The sequence below is a fragment of the Pelodiscus sinensis genome, chromosome 11 (genome assembly GCF_049634645.1).
Source record: "Pelodiscus sinensis isolate JC-2024 chromosome 11, ASM4963464v1, whole genome shotgun sequence".
Lineage (NCBI taxonomy): Eukaryota > Metazoa > Chordata > Testudines > Trionychidae > Pelodiscus > Pelodiscus sinensis.
This window is the reverse complement of record NC_134721.1, coordinates 7,390,040-7,416,758: the sequence shown is the minus strand read 5'-3', so window position 1 is coordinate 7,416,758 and position 26,719 is coordinate 7,390,040. Positions and strand designations below refer to the sequence as shown.

Sequence of the window (26,719 nt, the reverse complement as noted above, 5' to 3'; positions counted from 1 at the left end):
ACAGATTTGTGATGTGCCCACCCATGACTGTCTCTCCCATGATATAGCAGTAGGAAAAGGGACTACCTTGGCCTCCTGGAGAGAGTCTTATCAACCCTAGGAGCAGAATCTCCTTCCACTTGGGAGGAGCAGGAAAGAAAACAAAGCACCACTGTGTATCCATAATGACAGCAGGGCTTTGTGAGTACTCACCTGCACAGCTGGGCACATCTATTTTAAGGGGCAGGGTGGCAGAGGCACCAGAATAGAAGGTTTTGTTGTTAACAACCCATTGAGAAGTATGGGCACAACTCTTATGGCTATTGAGTAAGATTCTCTCATGAACCAGAGCTCCACATAATTTGCAGCCTTGGGGGAACAACCTTTGTGTCCTTCCTATTCTGCGGCTCTTCATGGCCCAGAGCAACCCTCGGCGTAACTGAACGAGAGGGCTGCCTGTTGCTATGACAGCCTGTCCTCTGCTGCGCATGAGCAGCAATGCCACCCAGAATCTCTACAGTATGCATGTAGCAGACCTGATTCCCAGCCCCAACATGTGCCTCCTGTGTCTAACCCAGGGGTAGGCAAGATACCTCTTGTGGGCCAGATCCAGCCTACCAAGCCACAGGATCCAGATTGCGGACCACCTTGCTGGGACCCTCAGGCAGCTCCATGTGGATCTCTGCTCTGGAGGCAGCAAGAGGAGGCTTCAAGTGATCTCCCCACCCCCAGCCCAATCCTCAGCTCCTAGGATATGTCTACACTTCATTCCTCTCAAGAGAGAGGAATGCAAATGCAGCGCGGATTTGAATTTCCCGTGCTCATTCGCGTAATCGCATCTGGGCACTATTCTGAAATACCCTATTTCGAAAAAAGAAACGCTGTCTAGATGTGGTTATTTTGAAAGAAAACCCTTCTTTAGAAATTACCCTTAAACCTCATTTTATAAGGAGTAAGGGTAATTTCGAAAGAAGGGTTCTCTTTCGAAATAACCGTGTCTAGACAGCTTTTCTTTTTTCGAAATAGCGCCTGGATGTGATTATGCAAATGAAGCGTGGGAAATTCAAATCCGCACTTCATTTGCAATTTTGTTCACCTGCATTTGCATTCCTCTCTCGAAAGAGGAATGCAGAGTAGACATATCCCTATTGCCCAGAAACAACTGACCAATAGGAACTGACCCCAGCCAATCTCTCAACTCCTGTTGGCTGGAAACAACCAGCTAATAGGAGCTGAGACATTGGCCTGGAGGACTGGGGCAATGCAAGCCTCTCCCCACACCCAGAGCTGAGAGCCACATGGAGGGAACAGCCTGCAGTTTTAAGCGGTCTAGGGCTACAGAAGGCATGAAGCTCAGCCTCCTTTGGGGGTGCTGCAGGGATGCTGGCCCGGAGACCCTTAGGTAAGCACCTCCCAGACAGAACCTGCCTCTGGCACCCCCGCCCCTACCGCACCTCAACTCCCTCCCTCAGGTCACCATCCAAACCCTCTGCACCCTCCTACCCCAGGTCATAACTCCCTCCCAGACACTGTACCCCCTCCTACACTACTCCCCCAGGACAGAATCCTCTCCCTGATCCTATACCCCAATCCCCGGATCCAGGTCACAACCCCCTCCATCCAAACTCCCTCTCAGACCTCACACCGTCTCTTGCACTCCAGTCCCTTATCCCATGCACCCTTCTGCACCCAACCTCCATCCTAGACCCCGCACCTTCACCACAGGAAAGTGCAGCCCTTGACCACTTTCCAAAACCTTGGAGTGATCCCCCACCAAAAATTATTGTCAACTCCTGCTCTAATCCCAACCTGGCCCAACCAGGAATAGGTCTTGCAAAAGGGTTCTCAAATGAGAGTCTCAGTTCTTATGGCAAGGCAATTCCCCTCCTGCCTTCAACGGCAGGAGAGGGGGTCTGTCATGTCTCCTCATATCTCCAAGCATTTTTGTTTTCAGCCACATGGCTAGAGACTTGAAATTCTGGTGCAGTCAAGTGATGCCAGCAACATAGATTGTTGGTAACGATCTATACAAATACAAGAAGTATGGGTAATAAGCAGGAATAACTTGAATTGCTAATAAATAAACACAACTATGACATCGTTGGTATCACAGAGACTTGGTGGGATAATACACATGACTGGAATATTGGTATAGAAGAGTACAACTTGCTCTGGAAGGACAGGTGTGGGAAAAGGGTGGAGGTGTTGCCGTATATATTAAAAATGTACACACTTGGATGAAGTGGAGATGGATGTAGGAGACAGATGTGTTGAGAGTCTCTGGGTTAGGCTAAAAGGGGTAAAAAACAAGAGTGATGTCATGCTCGGGGTCTACTACAGGCCACCTACCCAAGCGGAAGAGCTGGATAAGGCTTTTTTTAAACAACTAACAAAATCATCCAAAGGGCAGGATTTGGTGGTGATGGGGGACTTCAACTATCTAGACACAGCGGGGCAAAGACTATCCAATAAGTTCTTGGACTGCATTGAAGACAACTTTTTATTTCAGAAAGCTGAAAAAGCTACTAGAGGAAAGCTGTTCTAGATTTGATTTTAACAAATAGGGAGGAACTGGCCTGGAACCGGGCCTGAGTGAAAGTGATCATTAAATCATAGAATTCATTATTCTAAGGAATGGAGGGAGAAACAGTAACAGGAAACTTGGAAATGGCAGAGGTGCTTAATGACTTCTTTGTTTCGGTCTTCACCAAGAAGTCTGATGATGAAGGAATGCCTAACAGTGAATGCTAGTGGAAAGGGGGTAGGTTTGGAAGATTAAAAAAAAAAGTTAAAAATCACTTAGAAAAGTTTGATGTCTGCAACTCACCAGAGCCTAATGAAATGCATCCTAGAATACTCAAGGAATATAGGAGGTATCTGAGCCTTTAGCTATCATCTTTGAAAAATCATGGAAGACACGAGAGATTCCAGAAGACTGGAAAAGGGCAAATCTAGTGCCCATCTATAAAAAGGGAAATAAGAACAACCCAGGAAACTATAGACCAGTCAGGTTAACTTCTGTGTCAGGAAAGATAATGAAGCAAGTAATTAAGGAATTCATCTGCAAACACCTGGAAGATAATAAGGTGATAGGTAACAGCCAGCATGGATTTGTAAAGAACAAATCATATAGCATGTGTAAAGAACAATATGATAGCTTTCTTTGATATGAGAATGAGTCTTGTAGATAAGGGAGAAGCAGTGGATGTGGTAAACCTAGACTTTAGTAAAGCATTTTGATACGGTCTCACATTATATTCTTGTCAATAAATAGGCAAATACAACTTAGATGGGCTACTATAAGGTGGGTGCATAACTGGCTGGATAACCGTTCTCAGAGAGTAGTTATTAACAGTTCACAATCCTGCTGGAAAGGCATAACAAGTGGGGTTCTGCAGGAGTCTGTTTCAGGACCGGTTCTGTTCAATATCTTCATCAACGATTCAGATATTGGCAGAGAGAGTATGCTTTTTAAGTTTGCAGATGTTAAGAATCTTAATTCTCTAGATTAAAGGTCTAGAGAATATGACCTATGAAGGAAGACTGAAAGAATTGGGCTTGTTTAGTTTGGAAAGGAGAAGACCGAGAGAAGACATGATAGCAGTTTTCAGGTATCTAAAATGGTGTCACAAGGAAGAGGGAGAAAAATTGTTCTCCTTAGCCTCTGAGGATAGGACAAGAAGCAATGGGCTAAAACTGCAGCAAGGGAGGTTTAGGTTGCACATTAGGAAAAACTTCCTAACTATCAGGGTGGTTAAACACTGGAGTAAGTTCCCTAGGGCGGTTGTGGAATCTCCATCTCTGGAGATATTTAAGAGCAGGTTAGACAGACATCTATCAGGGATGATCTAGATGGTACTGGATCCTGCCATGAGGGTAGGGGACTGGACTTGATGACCTCTTGAGTCCCTTCTAGTTCTAGTGTTCTATGATTCTAAAGGGCCTATGTCTTAATCTAGGCCTGTCTAGATTAGCTTGGTTACAAATGGCCTAAAAAAGGATAGCTCACTCAGCAACTCTCTCAGACAGTCTGGGAGAGTGCTTTGAGATATATTCTATATAAGGGTGTGAAATATTTATAGGTTAGACCAAGAATGGGTTTTTGGTTAGCCCCAGGAGATCTAACATTCAAAATAGCATGAACTGTTTTGAAAAACAGTGAGCCAGGGACTCCACAGGGGTAACTCTACAGACCTCAATGGTGCTCTGCTTCTTTGCCATAGCTGTGGATATTGCTTTTAAAAGGAAATTACACCCCACTTCCTTCCTTCTGAAACACAGAAAGTCTCTGTGGGATCATGGGGTATGTCTACACTAGCTCGGTAGTTAGAGCTAGGTAGGCAAATGAGGGCAACCAGAGTTGCAAATGAAGCCCGGGATTTAAATATCCTGGGCTTCATTTGCATCTTCCCGGGCGCCGCCATTTTTAAATCCCCCTTAGTCCGAACTCCATGCCCGCGGCTACACGCGGCACAGAGTAGGTAGTTCAAATTAGGATCTCTAATTCGAACTACCAGTACACCTCGATCCACGTTCCATTATTTAAAGATGCAAATGAAGCCCGGGATATTTAAATCCCGGGCTTCATTTGCAACTCCGGTTGCCCTCATTTGCCTACCTAGCTCTAACTACCGAGCTAGTGTAGACATACCCATGATTACATTCCCTGACCCCAGTATTTGACCCTACCCCTTAAGGTATTGCTGATGTTGAAGTCCATATCAAAAGTTAGTAGGAGTGCAGAATAAGGACTGCAGGAGTGCACAGGCATTAACTCCTTGGGTGCTCCAGGACTGGAGTACACATGGGAAAAAATTAGTGGGTGCAAATCACCCACTGACACTGAGCTCCCCACTCTGTCTCCCTCCCCACCTCCCCATTGCATCCCCTTTGTGCTAGTAGCCCCACTGACCAACTCTTCCCCCACCCTCTCAGCACTGCCAGAACACCATGGAACAGCTGATTTGTGGCATTCAAGGAGCTCCGCATAGGAGGGGAAGGAACAGGGATGGGGCATACTTGGAGGAGGAGGTGAGGCAGACCAAGAAGAGATGGGATGGAGACAGGGCCTTGGGAAAAGGGGTGGAATGGAGGCAGAGAAGGGGCAGAGAAGGGGTGGAAGCTCAGGGGAGGGAGTAGAGTGGAGGCGGGAAGAGGTGGGGAGGGGTAAGGCTTAGGGAAAGAGATGGAGAGAGGACATGGTCTAGGGCAGAGCAGTGGTTGAGCACTCTAGCCTGGATATCAACACCTGTGCACAAATGGGCCCAGAATTAATCATTTCTGTTAAGCAATGCATGATGGAAATAATATCAACTTTGCCAAAAACAGACTCTTATAGAATATTGCTCTCAAGCTTTAGAAAGCTCCCTTGCAACAGTAAGCTATCTGAACACCACACAGTAGTAAACTGCAATATATGTTCATTGGTTCCTACTGTACATTGCTATTGAATTTTCCCCACATCATAGGCAATTTTTTAACTGAATTTATGTCATTTATTGAGGGAGTAATATAACCAGTGAATAAAATAAAAGTAGTCTCGCCTACATGTCATCCAAATGGAATCAGATTTAGTCAAAGAAAAAATATAGCTCCAATCCTCACCCACAGTGTTAACATTCAGGCCTTTCTCCTAGGATTGCTTATCTGATAAAGAGCCTCTCCATCTGGTACCTAATATTAACGCATAAATCCTGAAGAGGTATCCGAAAAAGTTCATACTATTCAACTGAAAATAAAATTAAACAGAAAACAAAGCCAGAATAAAACCATTTCTGGATAAAATGTGAGGTCAATGCTTCATTTGGAAAGAGTGACAACAACAGATATTTTCAAAGGGCAACTGTCAACTCCCAAAGAAACTACAACAAAGCGGGAAACCTCAGATTTAAATGAGCTCACTGAAATATATTGCTTGAACAAATTACTCAACACACATTAGCCTATAAAATACTTCCAATTAATTGTTTTTACTTATTTACTTACCCAATATTTACTCAATGCTGAGATTTATTTATTTAGGCCCCAGTCCTGAAAGTTTTTGGATAAGCAAGGAATCGGCTCCAGATCCTAAAAAGCATTAGCTGCTTTAGCTTGAGCTAAAGAGCCATTGTAACCCACACACCTAGGCTGTGTCTAGACTGGCCGCTTGAATTTCCGCAAGAACACTGACGATCTCATGTAAGAAATCAGTGCTTCTTGCAGAAATACTATGCTGCTCCCATTCGGGCAAAAGTCCTTTTGCGCAAAAGGGCCAGTGTAAACAGCTCAGATTTGTTTTGCGCAAAAAAGCCCCGATCGCGAAAATGGCGATTGGGGCTTTTTTTGGGCAAAAGCGCATCTAGATTGGCACGGACGCTTTTCCGCAAAAAGTGCTTTTACGGAAAAGCGTCCATGCCAATCTAGATGCTATTTTCCGCAAATTTGCGGAAAATCATGTCAGTCTAGATGTAGCCTTAGTGTGGTTACTGAGCAATGCAAGTGGTCCCTAGACCACAGCAACAGCTAAGATCAAGAGACTTCTACAGCATGGGCGGGCGGGCTGGCAGCCAGCTGACTTTTAGCTCAGAGGGTAGGGGCTCCTATACTCTGCTTCAGGGGTCCCAGATTCAAATCCACCTGGTGGTGGTTATACCAGCACTGGAATTTAGAGCTGTAACAGGATATTGGTACCTTTGACTTGAGCAGTCAGCCAAAATTTAGCATTTAGGAGTCTGGTTAAAGCTAGAAGTCAGATATTTCTTTGTTGCAATCCTGTTTATTTTTTTAAAGTGTACGAAGTCCTGATTCCCTGATTTCAGCTGTAATCAAACAAAAGAGAGTGTTTATTTGCTCATTGCTCCAAGCCGCTTTCAGCCCACACTTAGCCCAAAATTGCTCTCTCTAAGGGTATGTCTACACTACACCGCTAATTCGAACTTACTTAGTTCGAATTAGTTAATTCGAACTAAGCTAATTCGAACTAACGCAGCTAGACCTAAAAACTAGTTCAAATTAGCGTTTTGCTAATTCGAACTAGCGCATCCACACTGATTGGACGCAGGGGCGCATTTAAGGGCACCTGAAACCGGTTCTGGCAGGGCATCAGGTCAGTAGTTGCTTTGTGTGGCTGCTGTCTGAGGCTATCTGAGGCTCGTGCTTAAAGGGACCTCCCTGGACAGCTGGTTCTCAGCTTTTCCTGCTTGCTTGCCAACCTCGCCGAGGGACAACAAAGCGTTGGTCTCTGTGCCCGTCTGTGTCGGTGCTTCCCTTCGGGGACGCCGCCGCAGGTGGCAACATGGAGCCAGAGCTCGCCCTGCACCTTCTGGTGCACTTTCTGGACTTGCTGCTGCAAGCCTGCCAGGAATGGCTCGAGGCTGCCTGGCACCACCTGGGGAACGTCAGCCCCCTGCCTCTCCGCCTGGCCGCCCTGGGGGCCGTAGAGGAGCCGCGGCGGCGCCCAGACGCTGGCGTGCCCCGCCGCATCTGGCGTCTGGACACCAGCAGCGACTGGTGGGACCGCATCGTCCTGGGGTGCTGGGAAGACTGACAGTGGACCCAGAATTTCAGGATGAGGAGGGACACCTTCCTGGAGCTCTGTGAGTGGCTCGCCCCTGCCCTGCGCAGAAGGGACACTCACATGAGGCCCGCCATCCCCCTCTAGAAGCGTGTGGCCATCGCCCTCTGGAAGCTCTCCACGCCGGACAGCTACCGATCTGTCGGGGACCAGTTCGGCATGGGGAGATCCACTGTCGGAGCGGTGCTCATGCAGGTATGGCACTCGCCGACCACTGGACCGGGGGGGAGGGGGCTGCAAGGAGGGGATGGGCCACCCCAGGGAAAAAGGGGGGGGAGAGAGGAGACGAAAGTGCCCCACACCGGTCTCTCCCGGCCATACTACACGCCGCCCGGGGAGGTTGCTTCCGGGAGTGGGGCGCGGGGCACTGCCAGGGCACGAACACTCCCAGCCACCCGGGCGCCCCACTGATTCGCGCTTTGCTGTGTCTCTCCGCAGGTGGTCAGGGCCATCAACTGGGTGCTACTCCGCAGGGTGGTCCGCCTCGCCGACCCGGACGCCATCATCCGGGGTGTCGGCGCCCTGGGCTTCCCCAACTGCTGGGGGGCCATCAACGGGACGCACATCCCCATCCATGCCCCGGAACACCGGGCCTCCCGGTACGTCAACCGCAAGGGGTACTTCTCCTTCCTAACCACCCTTCCTAATGTCAAATAAAGACACCTGTTTTGGCAAACAACCTCTCGTTTTATTTAGCATAAGTGGGGTGGGGGGACGGAGGAGTGAGGGTGCGAGAGGGGAGGGAAAACCTGGAACGAGGGAGCTGGAAGGGGAGGGAAGGGAGGAAGGGAATGAAAAGCTCAGGGGTGGGGGTCCAGCTGCCTCTCCCGTCTTGCAGCACTGCGGGTGCGGGGGCCTCGGGGGGGAATGGGTGTGGAGGTTGGGGCAGGAGGGACGGGGGCTGCGGAGGAAGCAGGAGCAGGGGGAGCAGGAGCAGGAGGAAGCAGGAACCGGTCGAGGAGGCTCTGGAGGTGGCCTCTGAGGGCACGGCCCTGCTCCTCCAGCGCCTCCAAGCTCCGCTGGCACAGCCGAAGGTCCTCCTGGACCCAGTGGTCCTGGGTGCGGAGCTGGTGATCGAGGAAGCGGAGGTGCTGCCGCTGGTACTCCTCCTGGTTCCTGAAACAAGAGCAGTGGTCAATTCTCCCTGGGGCCCAGGTGGGTGAAACTCAGCCCCCCTCTGCAAGGCCAGGGCCCCTGCATGACACCCAGCTGCTGCTCTGTGGTGGGCAAGGCCCAGGCGCATGGTCCCAGGGCTCCCTCTCCCCCCAGCCCCCCGTACACATAAGGGGAGCATGATGGTACTCACATGTGGAGGCCTCCCCGACCTTGGATGACACAGGCGAGCGGCTCAGTGGGGTGCCTCGGGGGTCCTGGGTCCCGAGCAGGCTGCAGCCAGGCTCCTGGCTCTCGGTGTCCTCCTCCTCCTCCTCCGTGTCAGGGAGTGGTCCCTCTGCCCCGGGGTCAATCACCTCCCGGGGGGCAGGGATGCCATGAGCCCCCAGGATGCAGTCCAGATCCAGAAAGTGGGGGCAGGCCTCCGGGTCGGCCCCTGGCAGGCAGGCCCGGGAGTAGGACTGCCACAGGTCCTTAATCTTGCAGCGGACCTGCTCCCTGCTGCGGTGGTGGCCTCTGGTGGCCAGGCTGGCAGCTATGCAGCCGTAGACTGCCGCGTTCCTGTGGCTAGTGCGGAGATCGTGGACATTGGAGGCTTCCCCCCAAACCTGGATGATGTCCACAATCTCCGCACTAGACCACGGAGGCGCCCGCCTCTTGCGTCCCCGGGCAGGCTCCCGGGAGCCTCCAGGCTGGTCCCAGGAAGAGGGGGAGGGTTGGGGGGCATCGGGTGACTGGCTCATGGAGTGTCAGGTGCAGGGTCTGCTGGCAGGGTGCTGGCAGCCTTGCAACTGGCACAAACACTGTAGCCAGCGCGTGGCCCTTTAAGGGCTCCGGGGTCGGGAGGGGGGCAGTAGAGTTTGCCTGGTGTTGGCCAGAGTGGCCAGCAGGGCAAGCTGGGAAGGGCTAGCCTCCCACTAGTTCGAACTAAAGGGCTACACAGCCCTTAGTTCGAACTAGTAAGTTCGAACTAGGCATTAGTCCTCGTGAAATGAGGTTTACCTAGTTTGAACTAAGTGCTCCGCTAGTTCGAATTAAGTTCGAACTAGCGGAGCGCTAGTGTAGCGTCTATCAAAGTTAATTCGAACTAACGTCTGTTAGTTCAAATTAACTTTGTACTGTAGACATACCCTAAGACTGTCTTAAGGCCATGTTTTCCTGAACTTGTGCTGGCAATGTCCTTGGATTTCTGCTGATTCCCTGCTGTTTCTTCTGCTTCTCTCATGGCCACCTCGATCAAACCATATCCAGTGAAAGCCTTCATTGACAGGTGCATTAGTTTAGGACAGTGACTTATGTCTGGGTTTGGGGACAGTGACTTATTATTTCAGCTGTCTGGTTCCAGGAAGGAGCTTAATTGTTTTTTATATTTCTCAGTAACGAAGGGTAGCTATTACACACTCCAGTTTCAGTTAGGTTTAACTCAACCAATAACAATATCATCTGTGGATTGGGTAGAGAGGGAATATGGAGGGGCACTAACTAAGGGTATGTCTACACTACAGAGTTATTTCAAAATAACAAGTTGAGTGTCCACACTACAAGCCCGTTATTTAAAATTATTTTGAAATAACAGGCTTCTTATTCCAAAATAGTAAACTCTCATTTCACGAGGAAGAACGCCTATTTTAAAATAGCTATTTTGAAATAGGGTGAGCGTGGATGGCGCAGATGTGCTTATTTAGAAATGAGTGGCCTCCAGGGCTTCTCACAGCTGCCTGGTGGCCACTCTGTCCACACCCCTCAAAACTCTATAGTTTCCCTTCCCCTGCAGCCTTTAAGGGTGCAGGCAGAAGGGAAAGTGCTTGTGGCACAATGCAGGCCCTTCTCACACTGTGCTGCACACTAGCACCCTGCCCAGCCTTCCTTGCTGCCATGGCAGACCCCAGTGCTCCCCCCGAGGTCCCCATGGCTGCAAGGGAGCTGGCAGGCAGCTCTGAAGCCCCTGGCCAGGGGCAGAAGAGAAGAGCACCCTTGTGGCCTGATGCGGAGATCCTGGCAACCCAGACATGCGGATTTTATACCCAGGTGGATGGCATCCTGGGAGGTGGGCAGCTTGCCTCCCTTCCCCTCATTGCCAACTCCAGCCTGGACACACCTGTTGTCAGCATCCAGGAGGGTGGGGCTGTGAAGGAGCATGACTAGGATGATGATGAGGAGAAGGACCTGGAGGAGGCCAGCACTGACACCATGCCCACCAACCAGGAGGTGGTCATCCATTCCAGGCTGGTCATCATCCTCAAGCTGTACCAGGAGGGCAGCCTGCATAAACTGCCTCAGGAGGTGCAGCAGCAGGTCTAAGAGCTGGTGACTGCTTTGCAGCAGGTCCGGCTCCATGCTGGAAGTCCTGTGGCATCTGCAAGGGCAACTAGAGCACACAGTGTGGTGTTTGCTGTCCCTCAAGGAGGCAGGCAATGGAGAATGGTCTTAGACACGGCTGTATAGGGGAGCCTCTTTAAGAACGAGCCTCACATAGGGTGTGTCTAGACTACATGCCTCCTTCGACGGAGGCATGTAGATTAGCCAGATCGGAAGAGGGAAATGAAGCCGCGATTAAAATAATCGCGGCTTCATTTAAATTTAAATGGCTGCCCCGATCTGCCGATCAGCTGTTTGTCGGCAGATCGGGGGAGTCTGGACGCGATGCCCCGACAAAGAAGCCTTTCTTCATCGACACAGGTAAACCTGGTTTCACGAGGCTTACCTGTGTCGATGAAGAAAGGCTTCTTTGTCGGGGCATCGCGTCCAGACTCCCCCGATCTGCCGACAAACAGCTGATCGGCAGATCGGGGCAGCCATTTAAATTTAAATGAAGCCGCGATTATTTTAATCGCGGCTTCATTTCCCTCTTCCGATCTGGCTAATCTACATGCCTCCGTCGAAGGAGGCATGTAGTCTAGACACACCCATAGTCTCAGGCAGCAGCTCCAAGAAGTGACTGCTGTCCTGGTGCCCTACCTGGAGTGCTTCTGAGGGGCTTTAAATGCGATTCAGGCTCCAATCAATGTGGACATGCTATTTCGATATAGAGCTGCACTATTTCAATGGGGATGCGTTATTTTGAAATAGTTATTTCGGGAATTATTATTCTGAAATAAATTATTTCAAAATAATGCTGTAGTATAGATGTACCCTAATATAAACTGCCTATCTTAGGGTTTTATACTGCCATCCATCTCCATGGTATTTGAACACCTTCCATGTAAAATCAACTGCAATAGCAAAGTCCCCAGCATACTTGACTCTCTCTCTTTAGGGTCAAAACTTTGCATGAGATCAATTTAATGCACACAAATAGTTTCATTGATTGTTAAAGGGGCTACTTGTATGTGCAACATTACACAACTTGGAAGCTAAAAACTGTGATTATAAATGTATCACATTTACTACTTACATTTTAGTTGAATAGTATTTCTGTTATTTGCATAATTGAGAGCTTACCTATTGTTCACGAAAATTGGGTTCAAAAGAGTGATCATATTAAATCTTTTGCTGAGTTTTGTATATCTTCTATGTATAATACATTTAAACCTGTGCACTCATGGGCTGAAGTCTCATCCCAGAGAAATCATTGGTAAAACTCCTATTGACTTTGGAGGAGGAAAAGATGTTCCTAGTATGCATAACTCATATATACATAATCCCTTTTGTACAAAATTCATTCATGCTCTCCATAAAATAATTTCACCAGACCACAATATTAATGAACCAGTCTTAATTGTGTGGTCTCATCAGTGGTTTGTATGTTATTAAATCACAGCTGAAATGCCATTCTAGTCATCATGGATCAGAGTAATGAGGAAAGAAACAATGAAATATAGCAGCCAAAATTTTAGCAACAACAAAAACATTGAGGCAGGAGATAAGGAAACACTTGGGGATCCTTGCCTTTTAAGAGGTAGTAAAATTTAAGGAGATGGGATGAATATATTTTTTGTGATTAACTTGATACTTTCACTATAGCCAGACCAATTGTTAAAAAGAGTATACAATTTCAGTGGATAGTCAATGAATGCCAACACTTCTGTGCACCTTTTCAATTGAGGGCTGAGCTGATTTTCTATTCTGTAAGGTTAGTGTTCAACATTATGGCCTTTTCGTTGGCCAAATTTGATATGCTTGTAGTGACACAGCTCCAAAAGCCTTCACCTTTGCATCTGGGGAAATTATTTTAAGAGCATGAAACTGCAATGTTCCCTAATTTAAAAAAATGTGCAAAAATATAATTTACAACTGCTGGCTCTGAGGCATTGATGACTTCATTGAACACATAGATTTAATTGTTCTAGAAATCCCCGATGCTAGTTTTCTTCAAATGGCTTGCACTACCTACGTTTAATTATTTCAGTTTTCCTTACATTCTCTCCTACTCTTTTTCTGATATCCTCTGTCCCTTCCAAAGGTATTTGTCAGATCATGAAGTACTTGCTCAGCTCCCACTGAAACTCCAGGTACTTCATCAAAGTCTCGGTCCCAGTCCCTTTTTTAGCTCTTCATTGACTGAGCTCCCCAGGTGTCTCTCTCTTTCAGTTTCTGCCACCAACCTTCAACATACACAGCCAGTCCTATTGAGTCTTTCATTTTTTCCAATTTCATCTAAATCTCTGCAAATAAAGTCTAAAATTAAGTTTACCGATACTGAATTAAGAGCAGAATATTCACTGGTGAGATGAGGGTAGATTTCAATTACAGATAGATTGAAGAGATGTTGTTTGGATCTGAATCTAGACTAGGTTTGAACTAGGATTTGGGCACTCAGTTTGAGTTTAAGGTTCTGAAAAGAGTCTATGAATACTGAAAATGAGGGAGAAAGAAGCCTCATATACCTACTTTATCTCATAACTGCATTTTATGAAAAATGCTTGCAGTGTTGCTGTAGGTGTGCTGGTCCCAGTATATTAGAGAGACAAGGAGGGTGAGGTAGTCTTTTATTGGACCAACTTCAGTTGGAGAAAGAGACAAGCTCAAAAAGCTTGAAGACTGAGATCATCTAAGAAGACCTTTCTCAGTTCCCATTCAGTTCCCATTCTAAGAGCTCTGTGTGGCTTGAAAACATGTTTCTTTCTCCAAATGAAATTGGTCGAATAAAAATTATTACCTCACCCAGCCTGTCTCTTTTGTGAATAATGTGCTTTTCAAACATCCACTTGATTCATTTCAAATATTGTTAAATACTATAAGCCTGACTGTGATCTAACATTGATGAAAATTAGAAGTAATTCAGCTGAAGGCAACAGAATAACAGAGGAGTAAAAGTGATGTGAACAAAAGCAGAATAAGACCCAGTGACTATAGATATTATGCAGCAAATCTTTCACTGACCTTTATCTTTAAATGTTTATACATGGGAGAATTAAATTTGTCTGCATAATGGCTGCAAATTGTTCACTCTATTTGCAAAGAGGACCAAATGCTGATCCCAGTTATGCCATTTTATAGCATTATTGAGATTACACTCTATTTCCAATGCCGTATAATTAGGGATTTGAACAATAGTTCTTTGATCTATAAAGTATATGTTTCTTAATATGGCTTTCTTTTTATAAAAAATGCCTTCAATAGGTTGTTTTTTCAGCAGTGAAATACCCAGACCAAAAATAAGATAGATACCATTTCCAACTAGACCATTCACAGAATACAGTGTGTTTTTGAAAGCATATTGCTACGAATCTTAGATGTTCATTAACACTCAAGTTAAATTGTAATGTGTTCCTGACCACTGATGTGGAAAGTTAACATTTGGAAGAGTTCAAGCTAGAGTTTGTATATTGTGTAACTAAAATGTAGCAATAGCCAAAATCAGACACATTATCTCAAGAACAATCTAATAAAGCCTAAGAACATGCACAAACTGTTCACAAGCAACGCTCCCTCTAATTTTTTACATCCATGTGTGGAATAAATTTTATGTGCAGCAAAGTATATGCAGCTGTACACCACCAATAGAAATACTTGCTGCTGACTGGGAGACTGTGGGTACTCTACTAATCATCTGGGCAGCATTTAAATCTCTCCTGGATGGCTGCCTAAGTGGGAGCTTAGAGGGAACACTACTCACACGTAGACATGGGCTGAAGAGTCAGTCTTAAGCATTCCACCTGGATTGGGTTTACTTTAGGATTTAGATTCAAGAACAGAATATGGAATCTTGGGAAATACACTTGACATCTTTGTACTATAGTTGTCCTAGCTGTGCAATGGAAATAATGACATTGACGGAGTACTTGCGTTTGTAAAGTGCTTTGAACTCTAAGAATTATATGTGTCATTTCATGTGTACACTCCAGAGCCAGAGGCTTAAAGGGACAAAATTCTCTGTTTCCCCCATGGGAGAAAGCTAGCTCTGCCAGGCTTAATTTACATGTGACAATTTCACCCAGTGCATTTCCTCCCAGTGGTGTGTGGTGTATTCTTTGGAGTTTAGATTAAATGGAGCATATAAGTGGGTTATGTAAGGGAGGAAAAGAAGTATGAGGTACATAGTTTAGGAAAAGTGAATCACCTTGAGCTACAGATAATGGACTTTTGGTACAAAGCTCAAAATATAAGAATGGGAGAATGGAAAGACCTGATTAGCAAGGCTACAGACCCTGTTGGGTGCCTTGTGCTCTGGTTTCTCCTATCTAGGATTTTAGACCTGGTTCAAAATAGGCTGTGGCACTTGATGAAGAGTAATAGAACAGACCTGAACATCAAAAGGATGAACTTGACTCTGTGGGACCAGACTGATGACTGTGAAGCACATCTGACTTTGTAGGACAGACCCCAGTAGTAAAGAGGACTTAAAAGTGGGACGAGAGTGGTAATGAAGAAAGAGAAATGAGCAGGACCTAGTATTGCTAGCTTTGGTGGACGGAAACAGAGGGAAGGGAGAACTTCGTCCTAGCAAGTACTTGATTCCCACAGGATCTAATTGGATTCCTGAGTTATGTTTAGGTGAGTGGAGGCTGGCCTTTACCCAGTGAGGCAATTTACTAAGACTGTACGGTTGGCCATACCCTATGTAAACTATTTGGGTTTTGCTAGTTTTATTTTTTTATAAATACATGGATGGTCTGTTTTCCCAAATAAACTATTTGATCATTTTGTATTAAAATGACTCCTGTGTTCTTGGGAGTGGAAAAATAGCACCAAAAAAGATGACTAGGGAGGTTAAATTTTAATTTCCTGGGGTCAGAGGTAGGAATGAGGATCTAAGTGGGGTTGGAGGTGTATGTGGTTTTTTTTTAATTCAGAAAGGGTTCCCTAGAGTTCTTGAACTGAGACCTACCTATGGCCACTGACACATGGCAGAAAATTAACATATGTACAATTATTTCCCTCCCCTTCCCTACAAGTCAGCAAGAATCTCCTTCCCAGAGAAATGGTGGCATTTTTTTATTGACAGTATGTATCAAATCAGAAGTAGAAGGTAAGGTTAGAAAATATTAACTGTAACTAAAAAAGAACTGAATTATTTTTCTCAAACTTCCAGAATTATTTACCTTTAATGCTAATTTACATGCTTGGAAACTTTCAGCATAAACACTGAAATAAAAATGTTCTAATGAAAGAACATTAAATTGCACTCTTAACTATAACATTTGCTATCATGAAGGTTACAGTTAAAATGTCTCCCTGTTTATACGGCACCATCTGCTTGGCTTGCTTACACTTACTTTATTTTTATTGTCTATTGTAATTAATGGGACTTTATGTGTTATTCTTTTAGTGGCTGATTTTTCACTTTATAAATAAATGCAAGACATTACTCCTGGGTGAAAATTTCATTTTACTTTAACAAATGAATGAAATCTTCTCAAGATAGGCTCTCTTTATCTAAATATCAGTATGATATCTGAGTATACGAGTTAGGGGACTTTGTTATTCAGCAGATTCATACATTAGTCTCTCATGTTATTCTGTGAGATCTGAGACATCGATCTATTTATGACCTCTTGGAGAGATGGAAAAACTACACTGATGGGGAGGAACCTTCAGCTGATGTAGAAAGTGTCTGAGTTACAACACTACAGCAGCAATGCCATAGCTTTTTTGCCATGGATATAGTGGTGTTGACATGGCTTCAGGAGTAAGATGTCCTTATTTCACAATAATTTAGGATGACTAGATTATAGTAAAATAAGGCCCTTTTACTTCAGAATGAGAGCATTGACAAATGGAGTGGGCAAATACCGGGACACGGGCTAGATCCAGTCCACCAGGGTTAGTCCCAGGCGAGCCCCTGCTATATTTACCTGCACCACCCTAGGTATCAGACGATTGCAGCTCTCATTGGTTGCAGATCGCCATTCCTGGCCAATGAGAGCAGCTGGAAGCAGTGTTCTGGTCCGTGCTGTTTCCCATACTCCCATTGGCCAGGAATGGCAATGCACAGTCAATGAGAGCTGTTCTTGTCTGATACCTGTGGAGGTGCAAATAAATATAGCAGCAGCAGCTACCGTTGCCTCTTTATTGCCCACCTCTGATCCACACAATGTGTTTGTCTAGTTAAAGCCTAAGACCTTGTCTACACTAGAAAGGGTTTGCATGCGGGCAGGGGGCTGCAGACACGGGAGTTTAAGGGTATGTCTAGACTACATGCCTCTGACGACAGAGGCATGTAGATTAGGCTACTCGGCATAGGAAAATGAAGCGGTGATTTAAATAATCGCTGCTTCATTTAAATGTAAATGGTTGCCGCGCTGAGCCGATCAGCTGTTTGTCAGCTCAGCGCACTAGTCTGGACGCTCCGCAGTCGACATCAAAGGCATTTGTCGACCTTCCCAGTATTCCTCATGGGATGAGGTTTACTGGGGAGGTCAACAAATGCCTTTGATGTCGACCGCGAAGCGTCCAGACTAGCGTGCTGAGCCGACAAACAGCTGATCGGCACAGTGCGGCAGCCATTTAAATTCAAATGAAGCAGCGATTATTTAAATCACCGCTTCATTTTCCTATGCCGGGTAGCCTAATCTACATGCCTCTGTCACCAGAGGCATTTAGTCTAGACATACCCTAAGAGGGAGAGCAAGAGATTCCACCGCTGAACAAGTTACCAGGTGAGAGTACTAGCTTTCGGTGTGAGTGAGTTTGCTCGACTGATTGAATTTTGATTCTGATTTCAGGTGACTTCAGTTTCAGTTACTGTGGCAGTTGGGGCGGGGGCTGCAGACAGGGGAGTTTAAGAAGGAGTTTGACAGAGGGAGGCCTACAATGGTCAGGAAGATCTGCAACATCTGTGCCAGCACTGCTTCTGTCTCCTCCACCTGCGTCTGTAGCCACACAAGATCGCATGAGCATGGATGCCTCTACCCAGATCCTGGTGAGGTTTTTCAGGGACTGTAGCTTGCAATTCCCACTTACTGATATCCAGGCTAGGGGGATCATCCAATGTGAAAGGTGCCTGCTGTTGGAATCTCTCAGGCAGCAGGTCAGTGAGCTACAGGAGGAGGTGGCTAGGTTTAGGAGCATCCAAATCCATGAGCAATTCCTGGACAGTATTCAAGTGGAGACTGCTGAGGTAGCTGTCCCAGTACACAAGACTGCTGACACACCACTGGTGTAGGAGGAGATGGCTAGGGGGGACACTGGCAACTGGTTACTTCTGGCAGCAGGCAGTGCTCCACCTTTGCTCTGAACCCTCACACGGTGGTACTAGGAAACCGTTATGCTCTTCTTGATACAGGAGATAAGGAATCACCCTCTACAACAGAGGAGGAGAAGCCTCGTATCCCCAAAGCTGGGAGGTCTGCTGCCACCACTGCGAATAGGAAACGTAGGGTAGTGGTGGTTGGAAACTCTCTTCTGAAGGGGACGGAGGCGCCCATTTGTCACCCTGACATGTCATCTTGGAAGGTATGCTGCCTTCCAGGGGCCTGTATCCGAGATGTTACGGAGGCATTGTCGAGGATTATCCAGCCCTCTGACTACTACCCCATGCTCCTCATCCATGTGGGCACTAATGATACTGAGAGGATCAAGAGTGACTACAGAGCTCTGGGGGCACGGGTGAAGGAGTTTGGTGCGCAGGTGGTATTCTTCTAAACCTACTCCCTTCCCACTGGCATTCACTATGTTAGGCATGCCTTCATCAGACTTCTTGGTGAAGACTGAAACAAAGAAGTCATTAAGCATCTCTGCCATTTCCAAGTTTCCTGTTACTGTTTCTCCCTCCTCACTGAGCAATGGTCCTACCCTGTCCTTGGTCTTCCTCTTGCTTCCAATGTATTTATAGAATGTCTTCTTGTTTCTCTTTATGCCTGTAGCTAGTTTGAGCTTATTTTGTGCCTTTGCCTTTCATCTTGCTCCTGCATTCCTGTATTGTTTGCCTATATTCACCCTTTGTAATATGTCCTAGTTTCCATTTTTATATGCCTCCTTTTTTATTTTTAGATTATGCAAGATCTCCTGGTTAAGCCAAGACGGTCTTTTGCCATATTTTCTATCTTTCCTACGCAGTGGAATAGTTTGCTTTTGGGCCCTTAATAATGTCCCTTTGAAAAACTGCCAACTCTCTTCAGTTGTTTTTCCTCTCAGTCTTGCTTCCCATGGGACCTTACCTACCAGCTCTCTAAGCTTACTAAAATCTGCTTTTCTGAAGTCCATTGTCTCTAATTTGCTATTCTCCCTTCTACCATTCCTTAGAATCATGAACTTTATGATTTCATGATCACTTTCACCCAAGCTGCCTTCCACCTTCAAATTCTCAACCAGTTCCTCCCTATTTGTTAGAATCAAATCTAGAACAGCTTCCCCCAGTAGCTTTTTCAACCTTCTGAAATAATAAGTTGTCTTCAATGCTGTCCAATAACTTATTGGATAGTCTGTGCCCTGCTGTGTTATTTTCCCAACATATATCTGGATAGTTGAAGTCGCCCATCATCACAAAATCCTGTGCTTTGGATGATTTTATTAGTTGTTTTAAAAAATGTCTTGTCTACCTCTTCCGTCTGGGTAGGTGGCCTGTAGTAGACCCCGAGCATGACATCACTCTTGTTTTTTACTCCTTTTAGCCTAACCCAGAGACTCTCAACACATCCGTCTCCTGTGTCCATCTCCACCTCAGGCCAAGTGTGTACATTTTTAATATATACGGCAACACCTACGCCCTTTTTTCCCTGCCTGTCCTTCTTGAGTAAGCTGTGCCCTTGTATACTAATATTTGAATCATGTGTATTAACCCACCAAGACTCTGTGATGCCAATGATGTCATAGTTGTATTTTTTTTATTAGTACTTCAAGTTCTTCCTGTTTATTACTCATACTTCTTGCATTTGTATACAGGCATCTACGATACTGATTTGATCTTGGTTCCCACTTCTGCCTTGTCCCTCCTTTCTTCTCTCTGCTATTATAGCCCACAATCCCTTCCATTTCTGACCCATCTCCCAGGTCTCCGTGTTCTTCACTTACCCTTGGGCTTTGATCACCTGTTGTTGTCGAACCTAGTTTAATGCCCTCCTCACTAAGTTAGCCAATCTGTATTCAAATACAGTCTTCCCCTTCCTCGAAAGGTAGGACATTAGGAAAAATTTCCTAACTGTCAGGGTGGTTAAACACTGGAATAAATTGCCTAGGAAGGTTGTGGAATCTCCATCTCAGGAGATATTTAAGAGCAGGTTAGATAAATGTCTATTGGGGATGGTCTAGACAGTACCGGGTCCTGCCATGAGGGTCTCGAGGTCCCTTCCAGGCCTAATATTCTATGATTCTATATACTGGCCAAATCCTCCTAATGGAGACACAGCTTACAGTGTCAAAAGCTTTTACTAGTACAGGCAGTCCCCGGGTTACGTACAAGATAAGGACTATAGGTTTGTTCTTAAGTTGAATTTGTATGTAAGTCGGAACTGGCTCCAGATTCAGCTGCTGCTGCTGAAACTGACCAGGGGCTGACTACAGGAAGCTGGAGGCAGAATTGCTCTGCCCCCAGCTTCCTGGAATCAGCCACTAATCAGTTTCAACAGAGGCTGAATCTCGAGCCTGGGACAGAACAGCTGGGCTGCCAGGTAGGTCCCTGCAGGACCAACCCGGCAGCACCCCAGCTGCTCTACCCCAGGGTCCACAACAAAAGCCTGGTCTGCTGGGGGGGGGGGAGAGCGCACTAGCTGCACCACCCCTCCCCCAGCAGACCAGGGACACCCGGAGCAAAGCCGGGGAGGTGGAGGGGTCCCACGCTTCTGAGGCTTTGCCGTGGCAAAGCTGGGGAGGTGCGGGACCCCTCCACCTCCCCGGCTTTGCTCCGGGTGTCCCTGGTCTGCTGGAGACGGTCCCCAGCAGACCAGGGGCACCCGGAGCAGCTTTTCTCACCCCGGAGGTCGAGGTGGCGGGACCGCTGCGCTCTGGGCGGTCCCGCTGCCTGCGAGCTCCGGGGCGAGAAAGCCCCGTTCGTAAGTGCGGATCCGACATAAGTCGGATCCACGTAACTCGGGGACCGCCTGTACTGCTTATATCAGCTGCCTGAAAGAAATAAGCTACAATTGCAAAGGGACTTTTTATCAGTTAAAACACTCTACACTGGAGTTTTTGCAGAATAGTTATATTGGTTAGGGAGCATGTTTTTCTTACACTCCTAATCCAGACAGCTATGCCAGAAAAACTTTTAAGTGTTAGACTAAGTGTAAGAGATGCTGACTTGAGGATACAATGACATTTGCTAGCCACCTTTCAAAGTTTAACAACTCATCTTATGAACTGTATTTCAGAGTCTATTGAGTAAAGTGGCTTCTGATAGGCCATAATCAGTGTTCATTGAGAAAGGTATTTTTTGCCCAGATGGTTAGCGTTTTCTAAAGCTGACTTTTACCCCCTCATCTCTCTTGGTTATTAAATATTACTTAATCTAGTCAGTCAGTCACATTGGTACAGCATTGATATTACAGGTGAGGAACAGAGGACAATGGAGGATCTCTTCAATCTAAATCAGGGCTACTCAACTTTGGAAGCTCCGAGGGCCACAATGATACTCACAGCACATGCTGAGGGCCGCAACTTGAGTGTGGCTGCATAGATATGTAAATATATATATGCAAATATATGCAAATAGCTTCATTCACACTGAGGGGCATGAATACAAAAATTAAGGCAAGACTACACAACACAGAGGCCCCATTTAAATCAGTTCTTCTGATATTATTAAAATGCAATATTTACCCTTTTCCACCCATATGTCAGCACTTTTAATGAGCAATGACAGTCCAGGAATTTAACTATTAAAATGCATATCAACAGAAGACCATTATATTGACTACTTCTTTGTTTTAGTTCCCACTCGCAGGCCGCAAAGAAACAGGCCACCGGCCACAAGTTGAGTAGCCCTGATCTAAATAGTACTATCTGCAAGTAATCTCAGTGTCTGCTGCTAAGCTAACCTATATTTTGTGAACTAAAATTTCCTTGGAGGAATAGGAGGAAGAAATAGGAGAACTGAAGAAGGAAAATATTACAGGTATTTTAATGTTCCTTATTCCATATGTAAGATAAATTTTGATATAAAATTTAAACTTCCGTCTTCAGCCAATACATATTTCTGTGAATCATATGTACACACACACAACTTTTGTGCTGTGTCAAAAAGATACTTGGCATGTCATTTTCACTGGCCTAAAAAAATAGAAACTTTTGTAGGATATGCTGCTAAAAGGAATGGTCACAAGGAGCTAGTCCAGCTACATAGTTCTGTGTTTTTGATGCACCTAACCACTTCCTAAATCCAGAGGTGGATGTTAAAAGGAAGAACTCATTGCTATTCTCAAGGAACTCCAGACTAGATTCAAAACATCCCTATGGCTGTTCCTGTTGCTCAGTGACTAGATTTACAAATCGTAGCTCCTATGTATCTCCTGTATTTTTAGATGATATTCAGTACTAGAGCTGAGTGAATAATATTCAATGAGTAATGTATCCAACAAAGTTAGCATCTTTTTCTGCTTTCAGTTTGTCTTTGCATAGATTACAATTTCCTCTAAGTTATTTGTTCATTTTAAAATATTAGATCAGTTGTAGATACTTTTACTCTATAGAGTGCTATTTGAAATGTGATAGCTGCAATTGGTCAAATAATCACAGATTATTGTTATTGTTCTTTGATGAATAATCATGTGTGTGGTATTGAAATTCACTATTTATAAACATTTGTGTCAGTAAAAGTCAACTACACATAAGTAAATTCAAAAGCAAATTTGCTTAAAAATTGGGGTGACTATTAAGACAATGTTTTTCTTATTACTTATTACCATAACATCTATCGTATCTGAATATGCCACATGAATCTCTACAAGGCACCAAACTAGTAAATTTTATGTTTTGTTTGTAATCACCACCTTGAACAGTAGTCATCTTAGCAAAGTCATTCATTTTAAGTACAGCAGTGATGAAAAGTAAGTTTTATTCAGCATTCATCCCTTCAAACTTTGTCATTTGTTGGGAAACCTATTCTGAATTCTATCATAGAAATCACATGTACCCCTGAGTAATAAACTGATTCATTTCAGACTGTACCGCAATGCTCAATAAAAATAAATAGATAGTCTACAAGAGAGAACATTTTAAATAAATAAACAAATAACAGAATGGATAATTTCCTTGGTATTCTGTACGTTAGATGCACTTTATCTTAATTTCTACATAAAAGCATCATAGCCTCTTAAATGTGCATTGTTCTCCCTGAATGTTTAGTATAATACACATTTTGAATCATGCATAAACAATTTGCAAAAGAAATCACATACCTCCCATGGCACCTAGTTGCTTTTGATGAGTTGGACTTCACTGCTTTCCCATTGCAGAAAAAGAAAACCAGCCTATCCTCAAGCACAGACAGATAATATAAAAATACATTGGGGAGGATTCTGAGCATAGACTTTTCTTCATGCATTAAAAAATTACAGACTTTCCTAGAGAAACAGAACAAATACATAAAAACTCACTTTATAAAGGAAAAGCAATCAGCATGGCACAGACTACAGCGGATAGAATGAAGATGACTTTTTAACAAAGTTAAACTCTCAAAAGGTCTGAATCTTTACTAAATTAGATGGATAGCAGAACCATGAAATGCTTAAGGAAATTTCAACTCAAATTTACTATTTTATGCAGAATGTTGGAATGGAATTTTCAGAGCTCTGTTACATCTAATGGCACGAACAGTCCCATTTTAATTTGTTTAATAACTACACAGTGACTTAAAACTTGTTATTCCCTATTTGCTTTCATATATCTAACTAATTAAAATGTAGGACATATACAAGTTGTTACTATTCCTTCCTAGCTCTAAGTTTTAGCAGTAGGAAAAAACCCTTCCATTGTTATTTCTCGATGGAAAAGTATAAGAGTGTGCATTAATGTAAGTCAGAAATCATATGCATATGTATGTGTATAAACTATATGCCTGAATGAATTGTGTGTGTGTATGTTAGGGATGTTAGTGTAAACATGTAAATGATTAACTGATAAGCCTGGGTTTATTGGTTAATCCTAGCGACTACATGCACTCTCCTCCATTGCTGCCTCTGATACAGAGGCAGCAGCATGGAGGATAACAGGGGCAGGTGGGAGCAAGTACACACGGGAAGCAGGCTTTCAAGCCAGGTCCCTGCACTTATTGGCTCATGTGGAGCCACCTGTCCCCTTCCGCCTTGCTGCCTCCCACAAGAACCAGCTTCTTAGAGCCGCCTACCTCCCCTGTCCTCTGCGCTGCTGCTTCTCTATCAGAGGCAGCAGTGCAGGGGAGGGCAGGCAGGATGCCAGCACAGCCTCTGTCTGAGGCGAGCTCAGGCCCCCTATGGACAGAGGCTGCTGTTGCCCCACGCTACTGCCTCTATATCAGAGGCAGCAGCACGACATAGCAGGCAAGAGCCGGTGTGCACAGGAGGCCAGTTTTTAAACTGGCTCCACTCGTGAACAGGCTCCTACCTACCACCATGTGCCACTGCTTCTAATACAGAGGCAGCAGGACGGGGTGGCAGAAGACCCCTGGGGACCATCGAATAATTGTGTAACTGCTAAGATTTTGAGTGATTACATGATTATTCAATTAAATGATATCTAACATCCCTAGTGTGTGTGTGCGTAGATGTATATGAATGTATTTGAGAGGCAGTAAAAGTAGATGACTAATATGGGTCTATTCTGATAAGTGTACTTCTGAAATCATTAACTTCACATACAGTCAGCATCTAGTTATCCCCAATATTTTGAAACAGTCTGAGGGTCTGCTCCTGCAGCCTTTATTTGGATGAATTTCTCACTGATGTCAGTGAGAATTTTGTCTGAATAAGGATTACAATGTGCAAGGACTATTGGTCTCATGCAAGCCACAGAATGGTTGCATTGTGAAAAAGTTATATTCCCTCCCAAGAAACTTTCCTTTATAGGAGGTTAGTGCTTGCTCAGGGCCAGGCTGATGTTCTACTGATGACTTTAGATGTTACTTCAGAATTAAACTTAGTCCTTCACTCCTTGACTGACAGGAATATAAAGTACTGTAGAGGAAGACAAACTGATAAATCTCTCTTACACCAGAGCAAATGAGCTCCACTGAAGCTAATGGAGTTACACAGAACATGTACAACCTTTGAGCAGGAATCCAAATCTAAGGAACTCAGATCCAGAGCAGGAGGAAACAACTGTTTATGGATTACACACTTTGGCTGTCTACACTTTTTTTGCAAACATTTCCTGCTTTGCTTGGTGCAGCCCCCATAGTGGTTCCCACTGGTGCTGCCATCTTGAACCTCATACTGTCTTAGTCTGTTTAAAGCACGTTAACATGATATGGCAACGAATGTCCTAATACCCGCAGAAGCCTTGACTCCAATAGGCTCCCAACATTGTTGTCATTGGGGAAGCTATGCCAGTAATTAAAAAGGTATGACATGTTTGCAAACCTCTCAAGTGGATAAGCCATTGGGAAAGTCCTATTGTGTGTACCTCTGGATGAGCCATGATTTAAAAAGGGTTCTGACATGGTCATTAGGCATTGTCCGATTGCTAGCTCTTAACTTGGACACATGCTCCGTGCCCAGCATCCCAGACCTTTACTCCTCCAAAATTATTTTTATTTCAATGTTGGATTGTTAGATATTAAAATGTAAATGCATGACAATATTATGTATTGTCCTATCCATAAATCAGCATACCTGACAAATTGCTATATCCCTTTATACAATGTCTGGTTAAATACTAATATGAGTCTCAACAGACTCTACAGAAACTGCTTTTTCATGTAGCATTATTTCCTGATATTCTAATCTTGGCGCCCTTTCCCCTGCTAACTTTTTATCTTAATTTTTCTTTATTCTGTTAGACATTTCTTTCCTGAATTTAGGTTGTCTATGGTATTTAATGTTTTCTTACAAGTCTTTGAAGGGATATAGTCACATCTTATCAAAGAGGTCCAGCATCTGAGAAGTCATTTTCCTCTACTAGATCCCACAACTCAGATCTTACCACCTTTCTGTAGTCAGAGTTCTCTTTTGTCTCTGACAGAAGTTCAATAAAATTGTCTCTATATCCACAATATCAAGAGTTCTCAGTGTTGTTGGAACAGAGTGTTTTACACCTATAGCATATCTCTACTGAAAACCCTGAACTCCCCTGCCTGCGTTATTTTATGCTAGGCCCTTTGCAAAAGATAAGAGAACATCTTCTGTAAATTGATGGACCACGTCCACTCTTTTCTGTTAATTAATTCCTTTCATAATTGTTGTACATTTCCTTTTTATATAAATGTATACAGTATGACACCAAAAGGCTGAGGAATTATTACTAGTCCCTTTGGAATAGCCACTCTTGCTGTAAATCTTAAAAAAAAAAAAAAAGGTTCCTTTCAACACTTTTTCTCCTACTTAGTTTCTTACTTGAAAAGGCTTCTCATGTTGTTCCGTACCTCATCACATCTCTTTTCATAATTTCCAAAATCAAAGCTATTATAAAGTCTAACAACATAGACTTCTCTGTAACACTTCTGGCCCCAGTGTGGCAAACTGGATGATGATGGCAGGAGTAACAATGATCGTTGTTATGCTCTCCTTTGTTGAACTGCTCCATTTTATACTGCTCAGTCCACAAATGCAGGGGGCTGGCAAAATC

The 26,719-nt window shown here is 44.7% G+C and overlaps 1 protein-coding gene across 3 annotated transcripts in view; it reads right to left on the bottom strand.

Moving 5' to 3' along the window:
• The window catches only part of LOC142830906 (uncharacterized), a 56,784-nt gene that overhangs the window by 19,287 nt on the left and 10,778 nt on the right, over positions 1-26,719 (bottom strand). For 2 of the 3 annotated variants that reach the window (XR_012906439.1, XM_075938558.1), the window contains 2 exons: positions 26,517-26,718; positions 23,359-23,523 (listed from right to left, as the gene is read on the bottom strand). Coding sequence is in view for 1 of the 3 variants with exons in the window: in XM_075938558.1 (XP_075794673.1) it covers positions 23,359-23,523; positions 26,517-26,718 (367 nt within the window). In the remaining 2 variants the exon portion in view is untranslated. Of the gene's footprint in view, positions 1-23,358; position 26,719 lie in introns of all 3 variants that reach the window. The other variant, XR_012906438.1, reaches the window with a different exon arrangement.